The 25,292-nt window shown below is 36.1% G+C and overlaps 1 protein-coding gene across 2 annotated transcripts in view; it reads left to right on the forward strand.

The window, feature by feature from the left end:
* NOM1 (nucleolar protein with MIF4G domain 1) overlaps window positions 1–20,361 on the forward strand; it is a 42,146-nt gene extending 21,785 nt beyond the window's left edge. The window contains exons 4-11 of one of the 2 annotated variants that reach the window (XM_077151348.1): window positions 889–1,212; window positions 5,803–5,913; window positions 6,973–7,140; window positions 7,947–8,068; window positions 12,392–12,524; window positions 13,116–13,247; window positions 15,085–15,194; window positions 15,546–20,361. In XM_077151348.1, the coding sequence (XP_077007463.1) occupies window positions 889–1,212; window positions 5,803–5,913; window positions 6,973–7,140; window positions 7,947–8,068; window positions 12,392–12,524; window positions 13,116–13,247; window positions 15,085–15,194; window positions 15,546–15,720 (1,275 nt within the window). In that variant the 3' untranslated portion in view covers window positions 15,721–20,361. The remainder of the gene's footprint in view (window positions 1–888; window positions 1,213–5,802; window positions 5,914–6,972; window positions 7,141–7,946; window positions 8,069–12,391; window positions 12,525–13,115; window positions 13,248–15,084; window positions 15,195–15,545) is intronic. The other variant, XM_077151360.1, reaches the window with a different exon arrangement.
* The last annotated feature ends 4,931 nt before the right edge of the window (window positions 20,362–25,292 follow it).

The raw sequence follows: 25,292 nt of genomic DNA on the forward strand, positions 1-25,292 counted from the left end.
CAATCCAGGTCTTTCTCATTCCAAAGTACACACTTTATGGAATTTTGAATAGTAATTTACCAGAATGAGAAAAAGATAAAGTTTTAGTGACTTCCTATAGCTTAACCAAGCAACCTGTAGTTCTTAGTCATGTGCTTTACCCTCAAGTGTAATTGATTTATCTTTTGTCTGGTCTTCCTAAAAAGCAGCACATATGTCCCTCATTGGCTGAATTGAATGAATGTATTTACATTTTGTCTTTATATCAAGAATCTTAACCATTTGAAAATAGAGGCCAGCTCATCTATTGGATTTGAATTCCTTACATTAATTCTTTTTTTTTTTTTAACATGGGCAAGCACCGGGAACCGAACCTGGGTTTCCAGCATGGCAGGTGAGAACTCTGCCTGCTGAGTCACCGTGGCCCTTACATTAATTCTGAAGTGCCAGTTTAATAGCTTTCGTTATTACTTGATAGTGTGTTCGGTTTGGTTTGGTTTGGTTTTACTTTAAATAGCAGTTGTATTGCTTGCTTGTAAGAAATAAACTAAGAATAAAAATCTTGAAAAAGTCTTTTGAGAAATGAATTGTGTTGGTTAGTAGTATATTTCAGATATATGGACATATTGTTACAAAATTTTTAGAAATTTTACTTTTCCAAGGAACCACTATGATTGCTGGCCAAAAAATACACCTGGTTGATTTTAAAGAAAAGAGGGTATGTTAAAGTTAAATGTTTGAATACTATGGTAAGTTGCCTTATGTTGTCATCTACTATTCAGTGTTCTCATATTTAAAGCATTAAATACCTACTGTGGAGGATAAAGGGTCCTAAGAATAATTTAAACATTTAAAAATTTGTTTTTTTCATGACTTTAAAATTATAATTTTTCTGTTTTCTTTGTTCAGGTCGGTGCTTACTTTTTGGAAGCTGTAGTGAGGAAGTTTGATGACGTATATAAAAGCAGAAGTGAAGGGAAAGAATGTGATAACCTGTTTACCATTATTGCCCATTTATATAACTTCCACGTGGTGCAGTCTCTTCTTATCTTTGACATTTTGAAAAAACTAATTGGAACCTTCACAGAAAAAGACATTGAGTTGATCCTGTTGATGCTAAAAAACGTGGGCTTTTCATTGAGAAAAGATGATGCGTTATCACTTAAGGAACTGATCACTGAAGCTCAAACTAAAGCTGCTGAAGTGGGCAACAGGTTTCAGGACCAGACAAGGGTATGAGTATATCATTTGACCTGCTTCATAAGTGTCTAAAAACTCACAGACTGACCAGAAATTAAAAATAAGTATTTGAGATAAATATTACATTTAATTTGCCAATGGTTTTTCTTATCCTCTGCCTCATCTAGTTTTATGGCTTATCTTTGATATGTGAAAGAACTTTGTTTCTTTACTAACAACCCAGATAAATGTTTTATGAATTCAAGAGTTGAGTTATTTAATATTCACCCATTCCAAAAATGTTTACTGAGAAAGACCATAGGACTAGGGGCGCTAGTGTCAGCATGGATTGGAATTCTTCTGGCTCTGCTATATAAAGCAGAATAACCTAAGTCTGCCAAGCAAGCCTCGGTTTCCTCATTTACAAAACTGAAGCTGACCATAATTTCTACCTCATTTTGTTACGATGATGGAGGGGCATGGAACAGCACATGAAAAATCCTTAAGATAAAGAAGCATATGTCTTGTTTTAGGAACCGAGAAAAAGATTAGTCTGGGGAGACTGGAAGGAAATAAGGTACAATGGTTTGCTAAAGCTGCTGGAATACAATATACAAGAAATGGAATGGCTTTTTAAAAATTAACATATTAAGTAGCAAGTTTACAGTTCTCAGGCTATAAAAATGTCCAAACTAAGATATTCAGGGAAGATACCTTAGGCTCAAGAAAAGCTGATGGGCCCAGGACACCCCTGTCAGTTGGGAAGGCATGTGGCTGGCATGTGCTGGGGTCTTTGACTTTCATTTCATACAGCTTCCCTGGGGCCATTTTGAAGAAAGTTTGAAGCTTTTTCCCAAAATGGTTCCCTCTAAAAGGGACCACACCTTAAATAGATGGAGATACATCTCTGTGGAAATGACTTAATCAAAGAGATCCTACCCAACAGTGTTGAATGAAGATTAAAGAACATGCTTTTCTGGAGTACACAACAGTTTTAAACCAGCACATAAGGCTAAAGAAATAATCAGAGTCCAGATCCTAGGAAGCCTTGTAAACCACTGCAAGGAATTGGGGTTTTATCCTAAAAGCATCTGAAAGACCTTAAGCAGATGACATGTTTATGTTTTAACTGAATGGTCACGTTGGTTACAATATAGAAAATAAATTGGCAGTGGTCAGGGTAAAGAGAAGGTATTGCAAGTTCAAGTGAGAGGTATTGGTGACTTGATTAGCATAATAACAGTGAATACGGATTTAGGAGTTAGAATTACAAGCCTGGGTATAGGTTAGATGTGGGGGGAGGAGTGAAGGAAAGGAGAAGTCTAGGGCCGGTTCTGAGTTACTAACTTGAGCATTCAGGTAAATAGTGGTACTGTCCATGCAGATAGGAAATGCTGAAAGAGACGCAGATTAAAAGAGGAAGACAGTTGAGTATTTGAAATACTGATATTAAAGTACCTGGGTTAGATATAAAGAAAGATCAGAAGAGAGGTGTGAGCTAAGAAAGACTTCAGGGTCATCAAATAAATGGCCTTGTGGCCATGGGAGTAGATAAAATTACCTATCTACAGTGAGAAGTGAAGAGAACCTTAAGATTAAGGAGCTTCAACATTTAACTGCATTTAGGAGAAAGAACTGGCAAATGAGAATGAAAAGTCAGAAGGAAGAAGTTGAGGGAAGTCACAGAAGCCTGGGGCCAAGAATTTCTCAAGGAACAACTTATCCTGTGTGTTGAATGCTAAGAGGTCAAGCAAAATAGGGACGAGAATTTTTATTTTAGATTGAATTTTAATAGAGGTCATTACTGACAGTTATATATATATATATTTTTAATATTTTAGTTGTCAAGTCTTAACAAACATAGAAATATTCTTGACATACAAATATTCTACACATGGTGTACAATCGATGGCTCACAGTATCATCACATAGTTGTGTATTCATCACCATGATAATTTTTCTGAACATTTGCATCTCTCCAGCAAAAGAAAAAACTCATACATCCCATGCCACTTACCGGTCCCTCTCATTGGCCACTAGTATTTCCATCTATCCAATTTATTAAACCTTTGTTCCTCTATTATTTATTTTTTGTCCGTATTTTTTACACATCTGTCCATACCCTAGATAAAAGGAGAACCAGACACAAGGTTTTCACAATCACATAGTCACATTGTAAAAGCTATACCATTGCACAGTCATCTTCAAGAAATAAAGCTGCTGGAACACAGCTCTACAGTTTCAGGCACTTCCCTCTAGCCACTCCAATATACCATAAACTAAAAAAGGGGTATCTGTATAGTATATACGGATAACCTCTTGACTCTGTTTGAAATCTCTCAGTCAACAACACTTTATTTTGTCTCTTTTCTTTCTTCCCCCTTTTGGTCATGAAGGTTTTCTCATTCTCTTGATGCCAAGTCCCAGTTCATCCCAGGATTTCTGCCCCACATTGCCAGTGAACTTTACACCCCTAAAAGACATGTCCCATGTAGAGGGGGAGGGCAGTGAGTTCATTTGCTGTGTCGGCTTAGAGAGAGAAAGGCCATATCTGAGAAACAAAAAAAGTCTCTAGAGTTGACTCTTAGGCCTAATTTTAAGTAGGCTTAGCCCATCCTTTGCAGGGATACGTTTCATAGAGGTGAACCCCAAGATCGAAGGCTCAGCCTATTTAAATGTTATTAGAGAAGTTTGTCTTTGAAGAGAAGGAGAGAGTTACAGGGGTGTAGAAAAGGGATGATAGAGTGCAAGGGGCTTGTTTTAAAGTGGAAGCAACAAGTTATACTTGCAATGATTTAAAAAATTGAAAGGTCTATAGAGCAAAAAGTAGATTTATGGTTGCCTGAAGCTGGAGGGATTGGGAGTAAATGAAGAGTGGCTGTTAATGGGTACAGAGTTATTTTTTAGGGGGTGATGAAAATGTTCTAAAATTGAGTGTGGTCATGGTTGTACAACGTTGTATATACTGAAAGCCACAGAACTGAAACTCTGGCGTTATTTCAAAGTTAAAAAGATAAAACAGCCCAGTAGTATCCCAGAGTATGTTGAGCAGATAATTAAAAAGTATTGGCCAGGTTCAATTCCCGGAGCCTGCCCATGCCAAATATATATATTTGCCTATATATACATATATAGGCAAAGTCCCTTGATGGACAGAAGAAAAAATAGGAACTATTAAACTTTACCAGTAGGGGAAAACTTGATACTGTCTCAAACATTAGGGATTCCCAAGTCCATAGACCATGCCCTTGATCTTGAGTCTTGCTGTTGTAAAGCTTATCTAAGTAGCGGAGAAGCTAAGCCTACCTATAGTTATACCTAAGAGTTACTTCCAGAGGACCTCCTTTGTTGCTCAGATATGACTTCTCTCCCTCTAAGCCCAACTCTACAAGTAAAATCATTATCTTCTACCCTACATGGGACATGACATCGAGGGGTAAAAATCTCCCTGACAACATGGGACATGAATCCCAGGGTGAAACTGACCCTGGCACCATGGGGTCAACAACAACTTCCTGACCAAAAGGGGGAAAGAATTATAACAAAATAAGGTTCAGTGGCTAAGATAGTTCAAATAGAGTTGAGAGGCTCTTCTGGAGGCTACTCTAGCACAAAGCTTCAGCAAGATACTGCTGTTTACCATGGTTTGCCCAGCCCCAACCAAAAACATGCCTGTCAACCCTGAAGAACACCTAGGTCTCCATCTGAGAGTCTACAAAAATTTCTTGCAGTATGATTACTTTCCAGAAACTTATAACCTCCAGATGGGTTCCTAGATCAGATAACTCCTTCCACTATCCCATATTATCAATAGCCCTTTCCAACATGAAAAAGTTAGAATGGATATAGCTCAGATACCCCTAAACATTGGAGAAAGACTAAAGGAGAAGGAAGAATTATAATAGAGAAGATAGAATTTAACAAATGATTATGACTGCTGAATCATTATGTTGATATTTCCTTTAGTCTCCAGTGTCTTGGAGCAGCTAGAAGGAAAACCTAAAATTGTAGAACTGTAACCCATACTAAACTCTGAAATCTGTTCCGTAACTAATTGTTGTGGTGTGCCTTGAAATTTATTGCTTTCTTGTATATGTGTTATACAATGAAATAACAATAAAAAAAGTTATTAAAAAAAATGTTTTACAAGCCAAAATATATAGAGGCCCATTAGTGGGGGAGAGGTTGAAAATATAAGGGAGAAGAAAGGGTAACTTAACAGTTATGGGATCCCCGAGACAATAAGAGTGAATGGGATCCAGAACACAGATCACAGATGGAAGGTTTGAAAGGGGCAGGTACAAAAAAATTTTCAGATTTAATGACTAGATAATAAGGCGAGGCAGGGAAGCCCTAGAAAGGTCAGAGGTATGTGGAGAATGAGAAAGACAAAGGCAGATTTCTGGCTGGTGTTTAAGGTCCCAGTTGGGGTTGGTGGTGACAAATTTATACTTGAAAATATTTTATAAGCCTGAACAAGGTGTTAAAGCCAATACAGTCCGTCTTTAAAGACCATCTCTAACTTTTTATTATGAGCAACGATGATCATGTATATAAAGTATAATATATTTCTTGCCAATTTAAGTATTCAATTGTTTAGAATATCTGAAATAATTCTTTTTTTTTCTTTTTTTTTTTTGTAAGGTTCGGTTTATGCTAGACACTATGTTGGCACTAAAGAATAATGATATGCGCAAAATTCCAGGCTATGATCCTGAGCCCATAGAGAAACTGAGAAAACTACAAAGAACGTTGGTAAAATAACTTAATTCTAGTTTGTTTTGAGTTTCCGTGTTAACATGAACCCATAATCAAAAGCATGAAATTAGACAGAAGAAAAGAAAGTTGGGGCCAGCACAATGGTGGCTCAGTGGCAGAATTCTCGCTTTCTATGCCAGAGACCCGGGTTCAAGTCTCAGTTCCTACCCATGCAAAAAAAAAAAAGGTTGCAAAGGTCGGGCCATGGTGGCTCAACAGGCAGAGTTCTCGCCTGCCAAGCCGGAGGTTCTAGGTTCATATTCCCGGTGCCTGCCCATGTGAAAAAAAAACGAAGGTAAGTCAGTTGTTAAGTCTAGTAAGAGTTTTAAAGTTATCAAATTGAAATTTTTAATGTTTTCTACCGTGAACTCTCCTGTGCAGTCTCAGTTCTCTTTTTATGGTGGTGTCATTCCTGTTACAAAGAGTTTATGTTAGTTAAGCACCTTATACAGTCAACCCAGTGGTACTTTATAAACTCCGTCTGCAGAATAGAATCCCCTCAGAGCTTGAAAAAAAAATGCCCTGCCAGGGGCCCTCCCGGGACCAATTCAATCATACTCTTTGGTGGGGAGAGTAGACTCGGAATGTCATTTATTTTAAGCTCCTCGGGTGTTTTCTAGTGTACAGCCAGGGTTGAGTCACACTGATCTCACCAAGCTGGTTAGTCTTTCAACCTGAGTCTTAAATCAAAATAGTCATTGACTTTGGCAATATACATACTTCACCTTTTTCACCTGCCAGCTCCACAGATCTCTCCTAAATCTGAAGGAGTTCAGATCACACTTTCTCTCATGACAACTTTCTGAAGAAAATGTTGTCTTGGGGTGATAGAACAGCATGTGTTATCATACACTCTCAAATAGAATAATTAATTCTACTTTTGTCATTCCAAACAGGTTTAACTGTCGTGATTGTCAGGGATTTGTTGTCACAAATGTTCATGCAACAAAAATGCTATTTTTTAAAAAAGAGAAAAGCTTAAACATGATGGTAGTACAAAAACATGAACCTGAACCAATTAAAACATTTTCACTAGAGGCTTTTTCTTTTAACCAGGTGTGCAACATTGGCTCAGGTACTGAAACTCATCTTCGAGTCTCCTGGGATAGTGTCTTGAATGCTGAACAGACTGGTCGCTGGTGGATTATAGGGTCATCGTGGAGCGGAGCCCCAATGATTGACAGCAGTAATGATAAGATCCAGCAGAAGCAGCTTGTGGGAACTGTACGGTGATTCCTGTCCTTACTGCTATTAAACTGAGTTCCATGAGTGTCTGACACATCTCTGTGCCCCTCATAATATCTAATATATTGCATTACCTACAGTAGGTACTTCATTACTGATTGAGTAATCAAATCTACACAGATTTTTTTGAAGATCTTATAGAAATTGCTGTTAACCTATGATATAATTCAGTTCAATTTCTGTTGTTTCTTTCAAAAAGATTTTTTTTAAGTCCTAAAACACATTACACAAAAGATGTAAAAGGTGAATGGAAGGGAGCAGATGATAATCAGAATATTCATTTTGCAGATACTAGTCCTCAAGACTTTAGATATTAGATACATACTGTTTTCCAGATTAGTTCCATTAGCCTTGAAATTCAGATTAAGTTCTTTGCACTTATTTGTATTATTAATATTTTATTAATTATTATTATTAATAATAATTTTTATTCAGATTTCCTTAGTTTTTACCTAATGCCCTTTTTCTATTCCAGGATCCTATCCAGAACACCACATTATATTTAGTCGTCATGCCTTTTTAGGATCCTCTATTCTTGGGGGTTCCCCAAGAATAAAGATTTAGCATTTGATTTATTATACTAATTAAGTCAAGCAACAAAATTATCCAAAAATTTTCCAAAAAAACATTTTTGGAAAAAAATTTTCTGAAAAATTATCCAAAAAAAAAAAACTAAATTATTTTTTAGACTCTTCACCTTAAAACTACACTAAACCAAAGTATGGTGTAGTGTTTCTCAAGCCACAAAGAAATTTCTTTGAAACATTTGTATCTATTCATTTCAGGTTAGTTCAAAGATATTGGAACTTGCCCGAAAGCAGAGAATGAACACCGATATCAGGAGAAACATATTTTGTACAATAATGACTAGTGAAGATTTTTTGGATGCATTTGAAAAGCTTCTAAAGTAAGCATGTTTGAACATTTTTGCCTAGTATTTAATTACATTGTAAAAGAAATAAGTTTATTTGCTTTTTGAGTTTTAGATGATTCAACTAGATGTCAGGTGCTGCTTAAGAGTAACTGTGGGCTTTCTTTGCCATTTACTCTCCTTGTGTGCCCTGTTTGAATCCATGGAATCTTAATCCTTCTAATAATTCACTTTCCTTTATTTACTTCAAATGTAAATGAAATACAGAAAATTAAAAACGTGGTTAATTTTAGGATTCTAGTAATTGGGGTTTTATTTTCTAAACTGAAGTACCTTATACTTTGAAGTAGAAAACCCTAAACTAACTTTACCTTTCTATAACCTAGTTGTTTTGTTTAGTATATTTTTGTGTATCCTAAATATAATTTGCTTCTAAAAGGTGGCTTCATATTCTCTAGGCCTGGGAGTCAGCTCATTCTTTATACTGTAAAGGACCTCTTTTATTATTTTTTTCCCCCAGTCGACTTCATGTTTTAAAAAATTTAGTCTACCAAACTGTTCATTAAGCAATGTAATTTTTCCCATTTATATTCATCAAAACTGCATGACTGCTAATCAGAACTTTTAACCAATATGTATTGATATAAATGCAGCCAAAAAGAAATGTTATTTTAGTTGCCTACATAGCCATAACTCAAGAAATGTATGGGGTTTTTTTGTAATTTTGACAATGGCTGTTTTCCTCCTAAGATACCAAAATTTCTGCTTTTGTATAGAAGCAGCGGCTTCACCTATATTCGGATCTGTTTTCTTCAAAAGCCATTCAGTTATTTATAATAATTAAAAAGTTCACACAACCCAAATGTACCTCACTGAGTAAACTGACTGTGGTATATCCATACATTGGAATACCACTCAGCATTAAAAAGGAACAAACTACTGATACCTGCAACAACATGGATGAAACTGAAGTGTATTATACCAAAAAGCCAGTATCAAGCAGTTACATGTTTTATGATTCTAATTATGTGATGTTGTTGCAAAGACAAAACAATAGGGACAGAAACAGATGAGTGGTTGCCTTGGAGGGAAGGGTTTACTACAAAGGGTAACAGGGAATTTGGGGGAGTGATGGTAATATATTTTGATTGTAATGGCAACTACACAACTACAATCTTGGCGAGCCCTGAGATTGAGGGCTCAACCTATTGAATTGTTTATCCCCCACTGCTTGTGAGAATATCAGGAATTCCCCAGATGAGGAAGTTTATTATTTCCTCCTTTTACCCCAGGCTCCCAAGGGGACTTTGCAAGTACTTTTTTTATTCTCTGCCCAAATTACTTGCGATTTATCGAGGCATTACATTAACCTGTACATACCAACAAGATCTCCTGCCCTATTCAAGATTCCATGTAATTATGGTGTTCAGCTAAACTGGCCATACAAGTTAAATTAGATTTTGTGCTACCCAAAATAAAAATTTTGCATCAAATAAACATCTCTCCCTTTGATCCTGCACAGAGGTTGAAATTTGAAAATATGGGCCATATCATCCTTTACCCAGTATTCTGATTTACTGTAGTCCTATCCAGATCGGCTGCATTCATATCTCTAGACAAAGTCTGATCGCTTTTTCACCTTTTTTAACAGTTGCTATATGGGGTAATGCTGACTTTCTTAGCTTCAGTGCTCTACCTCTGACTCTCAGTTGTCACATAAATACCCAAAGTTTCAGAGAACCACCAGGTTATATACAAATAGCTCAGTATCTCAGAATTTAGAAATATTAGTTACAACTCCTAAATATATATGACTGCTGTAGAAATTTACAATCTAGGAACCTTTATAATAGGCCCCAACCTGATAACCCATGCTCTCAACTTCAGTTTTCTGAGTTTGTGTATTATAGTTAATCCACGTGAGTGAGGCATATTTGTCTTTTTGTTTCTGACACTAATTATAGACTTTCATAACTGGAATAGAACTTGAGAGTTTTGTAGTTCCAGCCCCTCCATTTTATCACATTATTGGAAAAACTAAGGCATTTTGTAGTTCCAGCCCCTCCATTTTATCACATTATTGGAAAAACTAAGGCTCAGCAAAGTTAGGGGCAGGACTGGGTCTAGAGTTCATGTCTCCTTACTAGTTTGCTTTTTTTTTTTAAGAGAGTTGTAGGTTTACAGAAAATACAGAGTCCCCCCGTACAGTACCACCACCCATTAGCACTTCACATTAGTGTAGTACCTTTGTTACAGTTGACGAAAGAATATTATAATTGTACTATTATCTGTAATCCATGTTTTACACTAGGGTTCACTGTATTGTACAGAGCAATGGTTAGTTTGTTGTGTTTTTTTTGGGGTGCATGGTCCAGGAATTGAACCCAGGTCTCCCCCATGAAAGGCAAGCATTCTAACCACTAAACTACCCATGCACCTGGTCAGTTTGTTTTTTAAAATATTTTTAATTCTAGTTATATATGTACAACCTAAAATGTTGCCTTTTAATAACATTCAAATATATAATTCAATGGTGTTAATTGCATTCACAATGTTGTGCTACCATCACCACCATCCATTACCAAATTGGTTTGTACCAATTATAGTCTGTACCGATTAAGTATTAACTCCCCATTCCTTAAACCCCTACTCCAGTTCCTAGTAACCTGTATTCTAGTTTCTGACTCTGTGAGTTTGTTTATTTTTTATTTCATTATCAGTGAAATCATATAATGTTCTTTTGTGCCTGGCATATGTCACTCAGCATAATGTCAAGGTTCATCCATGTTTTCATGCATAGCAGAACTTGATTCTTTTTTTTTTTAATTTTCACTTAATTTTTATTAATTTTATTAAAAACCAATCAACATACAATATGAACATTCTGTTTTTTTCATCACATAGTTGTAACTTCATCATCATGATCATTTCTTCGAACATTTGCATCAATGCAGAAAAAGAAATAAAAAGAAAACAAAAAAATTCATACATACTGTACCCCTTACCCATCCCTTTCATTGATCACTAGCATTTCAATCTACTAAATTTATTTTAACATTTGTTTCCCCTATTGTTTATTTTTGATCCATGTGTTTTATTCATCTGTCCATAAGGTAGATAAAAGAAGCATCAGACACAAGGTTTTCACAATCACACAGTCACACTGCAAAAGCTGTAACTTATACAGTCATTTTCAATAAGCATGACTACTGGAACACAGCTCGACGTTTTCAGGCAGTTCCCGCTAGCCTCTCTGTTACGCCTTAACTAAAAAGGTGATCTCTATTTAATGTGTAAGAATAACCTCCAAGAAAGCCTCTCGACTCTGTTTGGAATCTCTCAGCCATTGACACTTTATTTTGTCTCATTTCTGTCTTCCCTCTTTTGGTCAAGAGGTTTCCTTAATCCCTTAATGCTGAGTCCCAGCTCATTCTAGAATTTCTTTTCCATGTTGCCAGGAAGATCCACACCCGTGGGAGTCATGTCCCACGTAGAGAGGGGGAGGGCATTGAGTTTGCTTGTTGTGTTGGCTGGGAGAGAGAGGCCACATCTGAGCAACAAAAGAGGTTCTCTTGGGGGTAACTCTTAGGCCTAATTTTAAGTAGGCTTAGCCTATCCTTTGCAGGGTTAAGTTTCATATGAATAAACCCCAATATTGGGGGCTCAGCCTGTTGCTTTGGTTGTCCCCACTGCTTGTGCGAATATCAAGAATTCTCCACTTGGGGAAGTTGAATTTTCCCCCTTCTCACTATTCCCCCCAGAGGACTTTGCAAATAACTTTTTTATTCACTGTTCAAATCCTTCTGAGATTTATTGAGGCATCACTCAGGGCAAACCTACAAAATCTCATGCCCTACTCAAGGTTCCATGTACTTATGATGTTCAGTTAAGCTGTCCACTTAAATTATATTAGGAAATGTACTAGTCGAAATATAAATTTTATACCAAATAAATATTTTTTGCTTTAGTCTCACATATAAGTTAGTTTTAAAATATTAATTACCATCTATTTTCAACACCTTGCATTATTGACATTCCTTTAGAACTTGATTCCTTTTACAGCTGAATAATAATGCATCATATGTGTATACCACATTTTGTTTATCCATTCATCAGCTGATAAACACTTGGGTTGCTTCCATCTTTTGGCAATTGTGAGAAATGCCGCTTTGAACATTGGTGTGCAAAAATCTGAGTCCCTGTTTTCATTTATTTTGGGTATATACCTAGTGTACACAGTTTGCTTTTAAACAGGCTATCCCAAACAGAATTTTTCCTTTGAAAGATTTATGCTTTTTAAAGCTGTTAACTCTTAGAAAGTTGAATGATATTTTAGATATTACTATTTCTGTTTTATAGGCTTGGACTTAAGGATCAGCAGGAAAGAGAAATAGTTCATGTTCTCACAGATTGTTGCCTTCAAGAGAAAATATATAATCCTTTTTATGCCTTTTTGGCTAGCAAGTTTTGTGACTATGAAAGGAGATTTCAGGTAAATTACTTCATTAGAGGCCACCAATTATATGTGCTCTACTGTTTTGTCTAAGCCTCTGGCCTGGCTCAAACTCACTTAAAAATTTGTTCCCTGGAATTAGGAGTCCAGAAAGTTGTGGTCAGTGGGGTAGAATCACATGGCCCACACTAGCCCGCAGGCCCACTTCTTCTGCAGACATAGATAGCAGATAGGGTGCCGTCAGAGGAAAGTGATGTGGCTGTATATGCATCCAAAATGCCTGTTATCAATTTTTCCCTTAGTACAAATGAAGTTTCAAAGCTAGGTTAACTTGAGTTCCTCTTCTAGTCATATTGCACCATTCTTTCATTGTATAACTTATCTCCAATCTTTCTTTAAAGCATTATGTTACTATCTGCTGATTTGAGGGAAACTGCAACAGAAAGAAATTACTGTGAAGATATTTCAAGCTACTATTTATAAGAAAAGAAAGTGTAGTTCTCCAGTGTTAGTTGACTGAAAGTCTTCATTTTTAGAAGATTAAAAAAGTGAATTTTCTGATTATTTTATAATTTATTCTAACAAATTGTTATATTTTAATTTTTTTCTTCTTTTTAACTATTATGTTAGATGACTTTCCAATTCAGCATATGGGATAAATTTCGGGATTTAGAAAATTTACCAGGCACTAACTTCTCTAATTTGGTTCATCTGGTCGCCCACTTGTTGAAGACAAAGTCACTTCCACTTTCCATTTTAAAGGTTTGTATAATGTATGAAATTGTTGAAAGCAATTTAGGTGATAGTGTAATTACTTATATTTGTTTCAAAGCTAGGTTATATTTGTTGTTGTTTTTAAAGAATAAAATGCGTTACCTTAGATTTTAATTTCCCTGAAATGTTTTTTATCATAGAGAATAGTCAACTTAATATACAATATACCTAGTAAGTTAAGGCAACAATTAACGCAGCTTTTTTGCTAATCTGTGTGAATATTTTTATTTTGGGGTTTGAGGTTAATGTGCAGTCCTAATTATAAAATCATGAATTGGTCACTATTAAATTAGGAGAAAGGTGAAGTAAAGTAGAAGTTGGTCACTTTTTAGAGGTATGATACCAAGTCTTCATTTTTTTGTCACTTTAGTATATTATATTAAAGCTGTAGCTCTCTCTCCCACCAGTCGTATTGTAGTAATTCCATATTACCTCAGAGCCAGTGAAATACAGGTATACTGATGTTTAGAATAGACAGTGAAACCTAGACATGATAGATTGAATTTAAGGTCAGCCAACAAGGCTTGGATGGTGTGACCACTGGGACCTGAGTATCCCCTCAAAACTTAAACTTTTACAGAACCTGAGAGTCAGAGATAAATGAAAGGCAGAGATTACTCAGATAAATTGATATTCTGAACCCTTTCTGTACTTCTGTACCTTCTCCTTCCTGATAAACAGAACAGACTAGCTACAGCTGCATATGTGTATATGTGTTTATCTGTATATAAATATATATATTTATATATCCTTTTATGCCATTTATCAGATCATTTATATAAAATTACCTTGTGATTCTTTTAATGTGTGCTGTTGAGTTTAAGCTACTGCATTGAAAAAAATGAGGATATTAAAATTAAGTCTTGACATATTCTAAAAATTAGAATAATTTAAAACATTAGGAAAACACTTTAGGAACATGGAAAATACATCACCTCATTGTTGTACTAAATCTTGCCTTTCATTCACTCACATATTGAGCTCATATGGAATAGGACATGATGTTCCCTCAGCAACAAAAGCTGCTTAATGTCTTGTGCCTAGAACGTTTAAGGAGTATAACATTAAAGATGCCATTGAAACTCACTTTTAGGAAATATAGGTAAAGATATAGTTGAAGCTACTTGTGTGTTCCCTGAGCCTCTCCCTTCCCAGAGGTAACTACTCTTTCTCATTCCTATGCATAGTTTTGTATTTTTAACTCATATATGTATGTACAGACAGTACGTGATACTATTTTGCATGGTTTTTACCTTTATAGGAATACTGTTATACTGTCTCCATAATATTAGTATCTCTGCAATTCATCTTTTCAATTCTGCTGAAGTTTGTGATTTATCCACGTTGATGCATGTAATTCTTTGGTTTTATAGCCACTGTATAATATTCCACTATATAACTACTACCATTTGTATATATATTCATTTTACCCTATTGATAACTGTTTAGATTGTTTCCAGTTTTTTTTATAGTTTTCTAGGAATATATGCATATAGTTTTAATCAGGGATAGTTTCTCTAGGGGATAGAGGTAATATATGTTCAATTATAAAAATTAAATTCCTGATCCATAAAGGATATACTCCCGTAAACTTTACTTAACATTGCCGAATTGACCTCCAAAGTGGTTGTACCAATTTACCCTCAGAGCAGTATATAAGAGTTTCCATACCGCTATATCCTTGCCAACAGCTGTTCATTTTTTAAAACTGGTAATAGCCTCTGAAATCTGAGAGAAAAAAATAATTTTTTACTCTAATTGACTATATGTATTGGAAAAGTTGCTCAACTCAGTGTAATTTTATTTTTCTCTGCATTCTAATTAGGTAATTGAATTCAGTGAATTGGACAAACCCAGAGTCCAGTTTTTACGGAAAGTATTATATATGCTGTTAATGGAAACAGAAGTTGAAGACCTTGGTTTAATTTTTGCAAGGTATGCTCCCAGCTAGTTCGGATAAGACATATGGAAAGGGGTTGAAGAGAAATTATGTTCTCTTATGTTGATTTTTTGAAAGCAAGATTGTATTTTATGTGTAGATTGATAACTCTGCATTTTCAATTTTCAGTTCATTTTAAGCTAATATTGTACATTAGATTTGGGATCATAAAGCTTACCTAGTAACAAACTAATAACTTGTAGTAAAGAGTAAATTAAGACGTCCTTAATTGAGAATTCTAATTTTAAAAAGAAACTGGGTTATAACTCACTAATCAAGATACCTAGAATTTAGATATAGGAGAAATAAGTTTGTCACTGATACGTATTCATGTGATTCCTTTTCAGAGTGTCTGACAACCCAAAGCTGAGGATATTACGGGAAGGCTTGAAGCTTTTTATTAGCCACTTCTTACTAAAGAATGTACAGGCCCACAAAAGTGCTGAGGAAGCCAACATACTGAAGGAACGAGCTGACCTTGCGACAAAGTCTTTACAAGGAAAATCTTCCCTAAGAATGTAGACTGGGAAAGGGAGTGAAAGGTGATGGTCATTTGACTTTAAAATGTCCTTGTTTAAGGACAATAGGCACTTTTTTTTTTGCCTTCTATGTGTAGCTTAGTAGAGCTATATCCTATTTTGTTATATTTAAAATTGTTTAAGATAATTTTTTAATCCAAGTTTATATTGTATTTGTGTTTGAAACCATTTTCAAACAACTATGTATATGTTTTTGGGTTGGGGTATGATGGAAAGAAATAGAAAGGGAGGAAAAGAGAGGGAGGGGCAGACACACTGAGAATTCTCAAAGTAATGAGAGTTGTGTATGTGTGTCTGATTGTCTTAATTTTTACTAGATAAAATGGGCCACTAGAGGGTGCAATCATCATAATTTAATGTGTTTTCATGTCTTTAAATATTGGTTAAAAGCTCAAAAACCCTCATTAAATGTGATGCTTGATATTTAATTGATTATTTGAAATATTTGGAATGCAGTTGAGTTTTGGAAAAGTCAGCAATTGACTTAAGCTTTTGTGCGTATCATCTTATATATAATATAGTGTGTATAGATTTTAAGAATCGTATATCTAAAATTTTGATACAGTAAAGGATATTCTTTACTATTTTTATATAAATTATAATCATCAATTATAAACTGTTAATGTACTGTCACTGTACAACTTTGAAGTCACTGAGTAAATATTGAACATTTAATGGGTGCCGTTCTGGTTTGCTAGTTGCCAGTATGCAATATACTAGAAACAGATTGGCTTTTAAAAAGGAGAATTTAATAAATTGCTAGTTTACAGTTCTAAGGCCGCAAAAATGTCCCAATTAAAGCAAGTCTGTAGAAATGTCCAATCTAAGGCATCCAGGGAAAGATACCTTGGTTCAAGAAAGCTGATGATGTTCAACGTTTCTCTCTCAGCTGGAAGGGCACGTGGTGAACATGGTGGTGTCTGCTGGCTTTCTCATGGCTCTACAAAAGGGGCTTTCTCCAAAATGTTTCCTCTTTTAAAAGGATTCCAGTAAGCAACTCCACCTTCAGTGGGTGGAGACACATTTCCATGGAAATCATCTAATCCCTAGTTGCCACCCACAGTTGGGTGGTTCACATCTCCATGGGAATCATCAAAATGCTCTCACCCTGCAATATTGAATTAGGATTAAAGGACATGCCTTTTCTGGGGCCCACCGTAGATTCAAGCCAGCATAAGTGCTGTTTGCTGTGCTAGCTTCTAAGAGGTTTAAACTTAAAACATAAATATGCCTGCAAGAGATTAACAGTTATCTAGTGAGGAAGACAATCACCAAGTACAACAAACTGGTTGATTCTAGGAAGTAGTAATGTCGTTATATACCTATCATCTACTGCACATTTACAATAAATTTTGACAATTTTCAAGCCCTTTAAAATTTGCTTCTCCATCTCAAATCCTGAAATTTTTATTTAAATATCACCTTTAGCTGTTGAAAAAAGGGTACTAAATTGTAAATATAGAATAGTATTTTAGAGATCATATATCAGAAACTCATAACCAAGTGGTTCCTTTGGAAACCTGTGCACTTATTTTAGTAATGTTGCTGCTATTCAAAACTCCCTTTTGATATACTAATGCATGTTGCCTCAGCATGATCCTGTAGCAGTTTATTTTTAGAAATTGTAAGTACCTTCATGCTATCTCTAAACTAATTTTTTGAAATATGTAAGGAACTTGAAAAATTGTTATTTCTAAGATTCTAAATATATTCTTCAACTGCAAAAACAGGAGCTGTCTGGTCTTTTGCATACTTAGTAATCCTACATTCAGAAACAACCTCATTCAACCTAAGGCCAAATTAAACTATTAAAACTATGTCTTCTGTCAGGTTCTGAATTTAAACAATAAAGAAAGAAAACTGTAGCCAGTACATTAAGTGAAAGCCTTCACTTTATTAAGAGGCCTTTTAATTAAAAAGTTTCTTTCCTGGGTAGTGACTGAGTTATAATGACATTAGTTCTACTTCAGAGTGCCAGTCACCGCCAGATAAAGAATAGGAGCCAGAATGTAAATCAACGCACTCCTTCCTTCATTGAGAAGATTTTGCCATGAAGGAAATAAATGTCAGTTGAACTAAACAGTATGCTGTGTGATATAGTTGATTTACATTCTCATGCAAGTTCCTTATCTCCTCACAGACCAAACAGTTCACAGATTGGCAGCAGATCTGTAGGCCAGATTTTGACTGCCACTAATATAACTGAAATTAATAAGAACTGACTATCGATGCGGCTGCTAAGATTAGGAAACTGTATCATTGCAGCAGTACCATCTGACTTTGTTATGAAACATGTGTGATAAACCTTGTTTGAGGTATCAGAAAGTTCATGCTGATTTTTCTGCAGAAGATAAATTTCTATAAAGTGAGTCACATTTTTTGTTTGTGTTTTAAAAATAAAACACAATAAAAATATCTTCCTTTTTGCCATAGAATATATTTATGACTAAGTTTGTCATTTATTATGTAGGAAGTTATCCACAAATCCCTGTACTTTGTAAGTTATAAACCCCTTTTTAAGAACAGAATACCTCTTTTTAAGAAAATAATCACATAATTTCACTTTTAGTAAATAAATACATCTTGACCAAATGTTACTGTGAATTCTAAAATGCTTTTATTAAATACATAAAAATAATATTTTATTAAAATGCATGTTTTAATTTTAAAATTTATTGCAGTAGTATCTACATTTGAAAATAGTATTACAAGATCCTTATATAATTAATGCTTAGTTTTTATATGAATTTAAGCAATGCAAATTAGAAGCTAATGCACAGAAAAAGCTGTCTTTTGGGGGGATTTCATCTCTAAAACAGAGGCATAAGGAACAAACTCTTTAATAAAGTATATTTTAAAATTTTATTTTTCTATTTTGTTTATAGTGCCAGTGCATTTATTTTGAAAAAAGGGGGGGCTTTGCTGATATACTAAGGTCTTTATCTTTCCATTTTTAGGAAGTCTGCTTAATCATATGGTTTCAGCGAAAAAATAAGATCTCTCTGTGTATGTATATATAGTTAGGTGTGTGTGTGTGTGTGTGAGTGTTTGGATAAGCTTATTTATCCATAGAGAAAAAGATAGATAAAACGTGAGGCAAAATGTTAGCAATTGGTGAATCTATTATTTTTTCTGTGAACTTAAAATTATTTCAAACTAAAGTTTTAAAAAGCATTCACAATTCAGAACGCTTATTAAAAGGACTAAAATATTCTGAGGTTCTCTTGCAAAAAAGAATGAAGGTAAGAAAAAATTCAGTCCATTCAACAGTGGTGTCCAGAAGTCTTGGGGTCTAATAATGAGTTGCACTCTCTGTGTGTGGGATATAAGAAAGGGTATATGGCGGAGTGGCAGAAGTAGACGTTCCAAATGTGTGGAAGATATACAGATTTGTTTTCAAATATCTGAGATAGGAAGGGTCAATTTCAGCTGCTTGGGGGCTGATGGGTGGACACTCGCTGGAAACGTTGACTTGCATCTATTTTGCAAACATGACAGATGACGTCTTACTGAATGAGGACTCCAATGTGGTAGTGTCCTCCCAATGCTGATTTCTAAAACTATGACTTATTTTAGCACAGTCATTGTTAGTACTTTATAAAGCCGTATTTAAACTTGTACACTTGACTATATTTGAATTGTGTACTATGTTGATTACTGTACATAATTGTGAAAATTCTGTTTTTTGGTATTACTATTGTATTATTTGATATATAAATGATAACTAATGGATATGAAATTTTTAAAAAGATGCTGAACGGAGATAGTAAGCAGGAGCCTCGACCCAAAGGATTAGTCAGTTTGTCACAACTGGATAAATGTAAGCAGAGATAAGCTAAAGCAGCACAGCAGCAGAGCTTCTGAGATAGGGAACAGCGGAGGCCATTTCTGAGGCAAGAGGGATTAAGGTCCAATCTATCCCCTTCAAGTGTGCCTTCATGTACTGCAGAAGCAGGAAAACTAAGAATGACACTTTCCAGACTCCATTGCAGGTAGGGTTCTGGATATTAGATTCTGTTATGTAGAAACGTGCTTACTATGTAAATTTGGAAGATGAGTTCAAAGTGCACAGCATCATCCTGCCACTTTTGTCTATTTTGCATCAAGGTCATGGGGGTGGAATTTTTCTGCAGTTCGTCTAGTGGCCATTCTCCAGCTTACTAGAGAATGGGTGATGGCAGCAGCTTCCCAATTCAGCCCTCCTGATCTTTGAGTCATTCGTAAAGGTTCTGGGTAGAATCAGATTTTCCAGCCCTTCCAATACTTTTGTAAGCATCTAACTACCTTTCTTGCTTAAATAACAGAGTAGTTTCTGTTTACTACACTGAACACGAAGGGATTACAAAATAACCTGTTCATTTATATTATAAAATATTCTGCTTGATATCCTAATTCTCCATGAGGCAACTGAAATAATTTTCTTTGCTTCTTTCTTCCTCTAGTTATCCCTATCACTGGTAACAACACATAACTCTTTAATGTCAAGTCCTGGTAAGACAAATAGCATCATAATGAAAAATCTCATAACAAAAGCATTGCTACTAGTGCACTTCTAGTATTTCATGTGGCAGAATTCAGCATTTGCAAAAATCTTTAAAACTTTTTTCAATTGTGCTGGAATTAAACTCGCATTTTCCTTTTTAATCTCAATGCATTCAACTTTATATGTGTGTAAATGTGCTTGTTTTGATGCTGTGGTGTTTGAATTATATCATCTTACAGCCTCTTTTAAAGAGGATGCAAATAACACTGAGTATTTATTCAACTTTTACTGTTACCTACTTTGTGCCATCCATTGACTTAAGCCCTGGGATAAGGAGTGTGGATAAGACACTGCTTGAAGACTTCAAAAACATAATTTAAGTTCAATAGGAAGTGCACTGCAGTAAAAGTGCAAAGGAATGATGAGAGTAGCTAGCTATGCCCAGGATAGGTTTGAGAGCAACAGGGGAAGTCCTTCTAAAGAAAACAACATTTGTATTGGCTCTTCTAAGAAGAGCTGAAAAGAGCACTTTAAGAAGTAAGAGTATATGCAAAGGCACAGTTAACCTCCATCCATGGTTGCCTGAGGATTAGTGGCTTGCTGTGACTGGGGTTTAGTATAAAACGTGGTAATGGCAGGGGATGAACTTCAAATCTTATTTTGAAGGGCTTCTTGCTCCACATTAGGGAGTTAGGAAATTATCTTGTCAACTACATGATACCATCAAAGGATTATTGGCAAGTAATCAAAGTTGTTGAATCAAAGTTTAAATATATATTTAAAAATATATATTGCTAGACACTTTGGAGGATGGATTGGCAGGGAGATCAATTAGATGGCTATCCTAAGTTTCCAACTGAGAAGTGAACCACCCAAGGCTAAAATAGTAGATGTGAGAATGGAAATTTCAAGAGGCATTTCTGATAAATAATTAGAATTTGATGCCTTTAAAGGTGGCATCAAATTCTGGGAAAGAGGGAAATTTGATCTACCTCCAAGAATGGTGATGCCTTTTTGTCCAACTAGGGAAGAGAGGCTCTTTTCAATTTTGGAAGAAGATGGTTTCATTCTTGGTCACTTTGAGTTTCCCAGTGCCTGTGGGAAATCCAGAGGTCAGGGCTAAGGAGATACAGAGTGAGCCTGTAGGTGATAGCCTGAGAATCCACAGAATTAGAATCCCTCAAGAAGAGTGAGAGTATGAGAAGATAAGAGTGTCAAGAACAGAACACTGAGCCACAGCAATAAGTGGGAAAAGAAGAACCAGTGAAAGTTGCTGGAAACAGGAGATAAAATTTGGCTTTGGCAGTCACCTAAAATTCAAGTCAAAGGGCACATACCAGTAATAGTAGTTACATAATAGTGGAGTCAGCTTTGTGTAGAGACTATGCATTAACTAAAACATTGTGAGCTGCTTACTCATTACATCTCCCTGAGTATAAAAGATTTAATGTCTGTATGTTTAGGAATACTTGTATGCATATATGCAGATATAGTGTTAAACATTTATGCTGTTGAAGATCTGAAAAATTTAGAGTTTCTTGTGGAAATAATCTTGGCCAGGGAATGGGAAACTGCTTTTTCTCACCCCTTACATTTCATATCATATGCTACACTTATTGAAGCTGGTGGGAAGGACTTGTCAAGTTAAAAGGTAGAGTTCACCAGAAGACGACATTTATCTTGAGTACAGCCAGATAAATGATGAAAAATGATGACTGCATGATAAGATGATGAAAGGAAAAGTTAGGACCAGTTTAAAATGTTCTAAGGATGCAGAGGAGATTTCAGGAATGCTAAGGGCTGTGTATGTTTTGGAAAACAATGCCTTATGTGTGTCCCAGAGGCAAGGTATGCATGAACTGCCCCAGCTGGGCTATTTTGACCTTGAGCATGTCCAAACAAGTAGGTATAGGCCCACTGGCCTTCTGTGGGTTATCAAGCCCATACTTTCCCACTCTCTCAAGTATGAAATAAAGCTTTTGAAGAAAATTTGCTACTACCAATTTGTCTATTTATGCCTGCTCCAGAGAACCAGTTATCAACCCCTTATCTGGAACTATGTCTGTGCTCCCATAGTTTGCTGCAGGCAATGAAAGTCATGCACAACCACGGCAGAACCTCCATCTGGGAGGCCCATGTGGGCCTTCTTTGCCCTGGGACTGCTCAGCATTGAGGGGAGCTCGTCACAGAGCAGTGAGGCAGAAAAGCAGGGTTGGATTATTGGTTCAGACCAATTGTCTACATTTTGTAGTAGTAAAATTAAAAATTTACTTTTTTATCTCTTTAAAATATATACCTTTGTACACATTTGTAGACACACACACATCTTTTTTTGGCTAAATCATTTGAAAAGCATAGACATCATGACACTTAAATCCTAAATCAGCATGCATATCCTAAGAGTAAAGATACTTTCCACATGACCACATAACCACAGCAGCAGCATCACGTTATTAGCATTCATCTAACAACATAGTCTCATAGGAGATCCATTTTTTCTCGTTTTTATTTTTTTATCATCACAATTAACTCTTTTTTTCTTTTTTGTAAATAATAACATATACAAAAAAGCAATAAATTTCAGAGTACATTTGCAACAATTAGTTGTAGAACAGATTTCAGAGTTTGGTATAAGTTATAATTTCACAATTTTAGGTTTTTACTTCTAGCTGCTCTAAGATACTAGAGACTAAAAGAAATACCAATATGATTCAGCAATCATACTTGTTTGTTAAACCCTACTTTCACTGTATAACTTAACCTCACCTTTGAGCTTTCTTCCACTCTTTAGGGTATTTTGGGCTATGCCCATCTAACTTTTTCATGTTTGTAAGGGGCTATTGATAATATGGGATAGGAGGATGGAGGTAGTCGATGATCTGAAGAGGCTGGGCCCTCTAGGTTTCAGGACTTATCTGGTCCAGGGACCCACCTGGAGGTTGTAGGTCCCTGGAAAGTTACTCTAGTGCGTGGAACCTTTGTAGAATCTTATATAAAGCCCTAGGTGTGCTTTAGAGTTGGCAGGAATAGTTTTGCTTGGGGGTTGGCAAGTTATGGTAGGTAGCAATGTCTAACTGCAGCTTGTGTAACAGTGACCTCCAGAGTAGCCTCTCGACTCTATTTGAACTCTCTCAGCCACTGATACCTTAGTTGTTACACTTCTATTCCCTCTTCTGGTCAGGAAGCATTGTTCATCCCATGGTGCCAGGGCCAGGCTTCATCCCTGGGAGTCATAGATGATCCCCCTTTTTTTTCTCTTATGCTATATGGCGGGGTCACATCTCATTATTTTTCCATGTGAGTATCCTGTTATTGTAGCACCATTTGTTTAATTTTTGTTTGTTTGTTTGTTTTATTTTGGGGGAAGTGCATGGACCGGGAATCAAACCTGTGTCTCCCACATGGCAGGTGAGAATTCTACCACTGAAGTAGTCTTGCAACTCCCTAGATGGCCCATTTTTGTTGTTGTTGCTGTTTTGTTTGTTTGTTTTTTGTATGGGCAAGCACCAAGAATCAAACCCAGGTCTCCAGCATGGCAGGCGAGATTTCTGCCACTGAGCCACCATCGCACTGCCCTCGGACGATCGATTTTTAAAGCTGCAGTATTAGAGTTCTCTAGGGAAACGGAATTGGCAGGAGATACATATATACACGAACATGTAATATAAATATCATGAGCTTTTATGGGAATTAGTTCACACAACTATGGGGATGGACAAATTCAAATTCCAAAGGGCAAACCACAAAAGCTGGGAACTCCAATAAAGATTTTCAATGAATTTCCCAGGAGAAGCTGGCTGGCTGAAGTGGAAATGGAAATCTTCCCTTCTGACTTCTGAAATCAAAACTTCATCTAAGGTCTTCAAAGGACTGGATAAGACTTCTCTCATTGTTGAAGTCAGTCTCTTCCATTGATTAAAATCACCCGTAGATGCCATCAATTTACTGATGATTTAAGTCCATGAAATATCGTCACAGTAATAGGAATTGGCCAGTGCATACCTGACAAAGAAATTGGTCATCCTAACCTGGCCAAGTTGACACATGAATTTAACCATCAGAGCTGCTAATTGTTCTAAAATGACTTTTTTCTCCCCCCCCACTTCCTCCCCCCCCCCACTTCCTCCCCCCCCCACCACCATGGGCAGGCACTGGGAATCGAAGTCAAGTCTCTGGCATGGCAGGTGAGAACTCTGCCACTGCGCCACCATCGCCCACCCATAAAATGACTTTTTAATAGCTATATTTCTCCTGTATAGGATCCAGTAAAGGTGCAAACACTGCAGTGCTTTTTATTTCTCTTTAAATATAGAGTACTTGCACACATACATGCTACACTCACACTCCTTTTTACAATTTTTACTTGCTTTTTTGAAGAGTATTACTGCTTTAATAACCAACCCATAGGGCACTGAATGTCCCAAGCGCGGGGAAGCTTTCCAACAGCAAATCCTAGGATCTGTGTCTGTCCTCAGCTGTCTTTCCTTTTCCTCTATATTTGTGTCAATAACTTGGTCAAATATTAGAACGCAACAATGTCTGAAAGAATAAAGACGCTTCTAACACTCATTCTATGATTTTACAACTTATAACAAATTTTGCATCCTTCAAAGGACCCAGCACAGTGTTAGTCACCAGGTGGGTTCTCACTTAAGCAGGTAAGGTCCTTTAATATTGTTTGAGGGCACAACCTGGTTACTTCTCATTGAAGTGCAAGTATGGGGGTCTCTAAATTCCTTCTTCTTTCCCCTCAATCCCCAAATTACCATGAATATCAATGCAAGGGTCTATGTTGTATCTATTTTGTAATCCTTAAAAGTGGATGTATAATCTGGGACACTTTCAATTTCTCTGGGAAAATCATTCTAAATGAAATTAAAGCAAGGCTTGTAAAAAAGTTCAAGGCAAAACCCCAGGCACTGAGGGTAAATTGCTCCATACCAGGCCAGTCCAGTTCCCAGTATCTGAAGGTCAAGTATCCCCACCAGTGCCTGGCACCTACACATCATAAAAGTGAGTGCTGTGATTGTTTCTACTATTGTTGTAACTAAATTTTGCCCAGCTTTGGCCAA

This window comes from Tamandua tetradactyla, chromosome 1 (assembly GCF_023851605.1).
Source record: "Tamandua tetradactyla isolate mTamTet1 chromosome 1, mTamTet1.pri, whole genome shotgun sequence".
NCBI classification, from domain to species: Eukaryota; Metazoa; Chordata; class Mammalia; order Pilosa; family Myrmecophagidae; genus Tamandua; species Tamandua tetradactyla.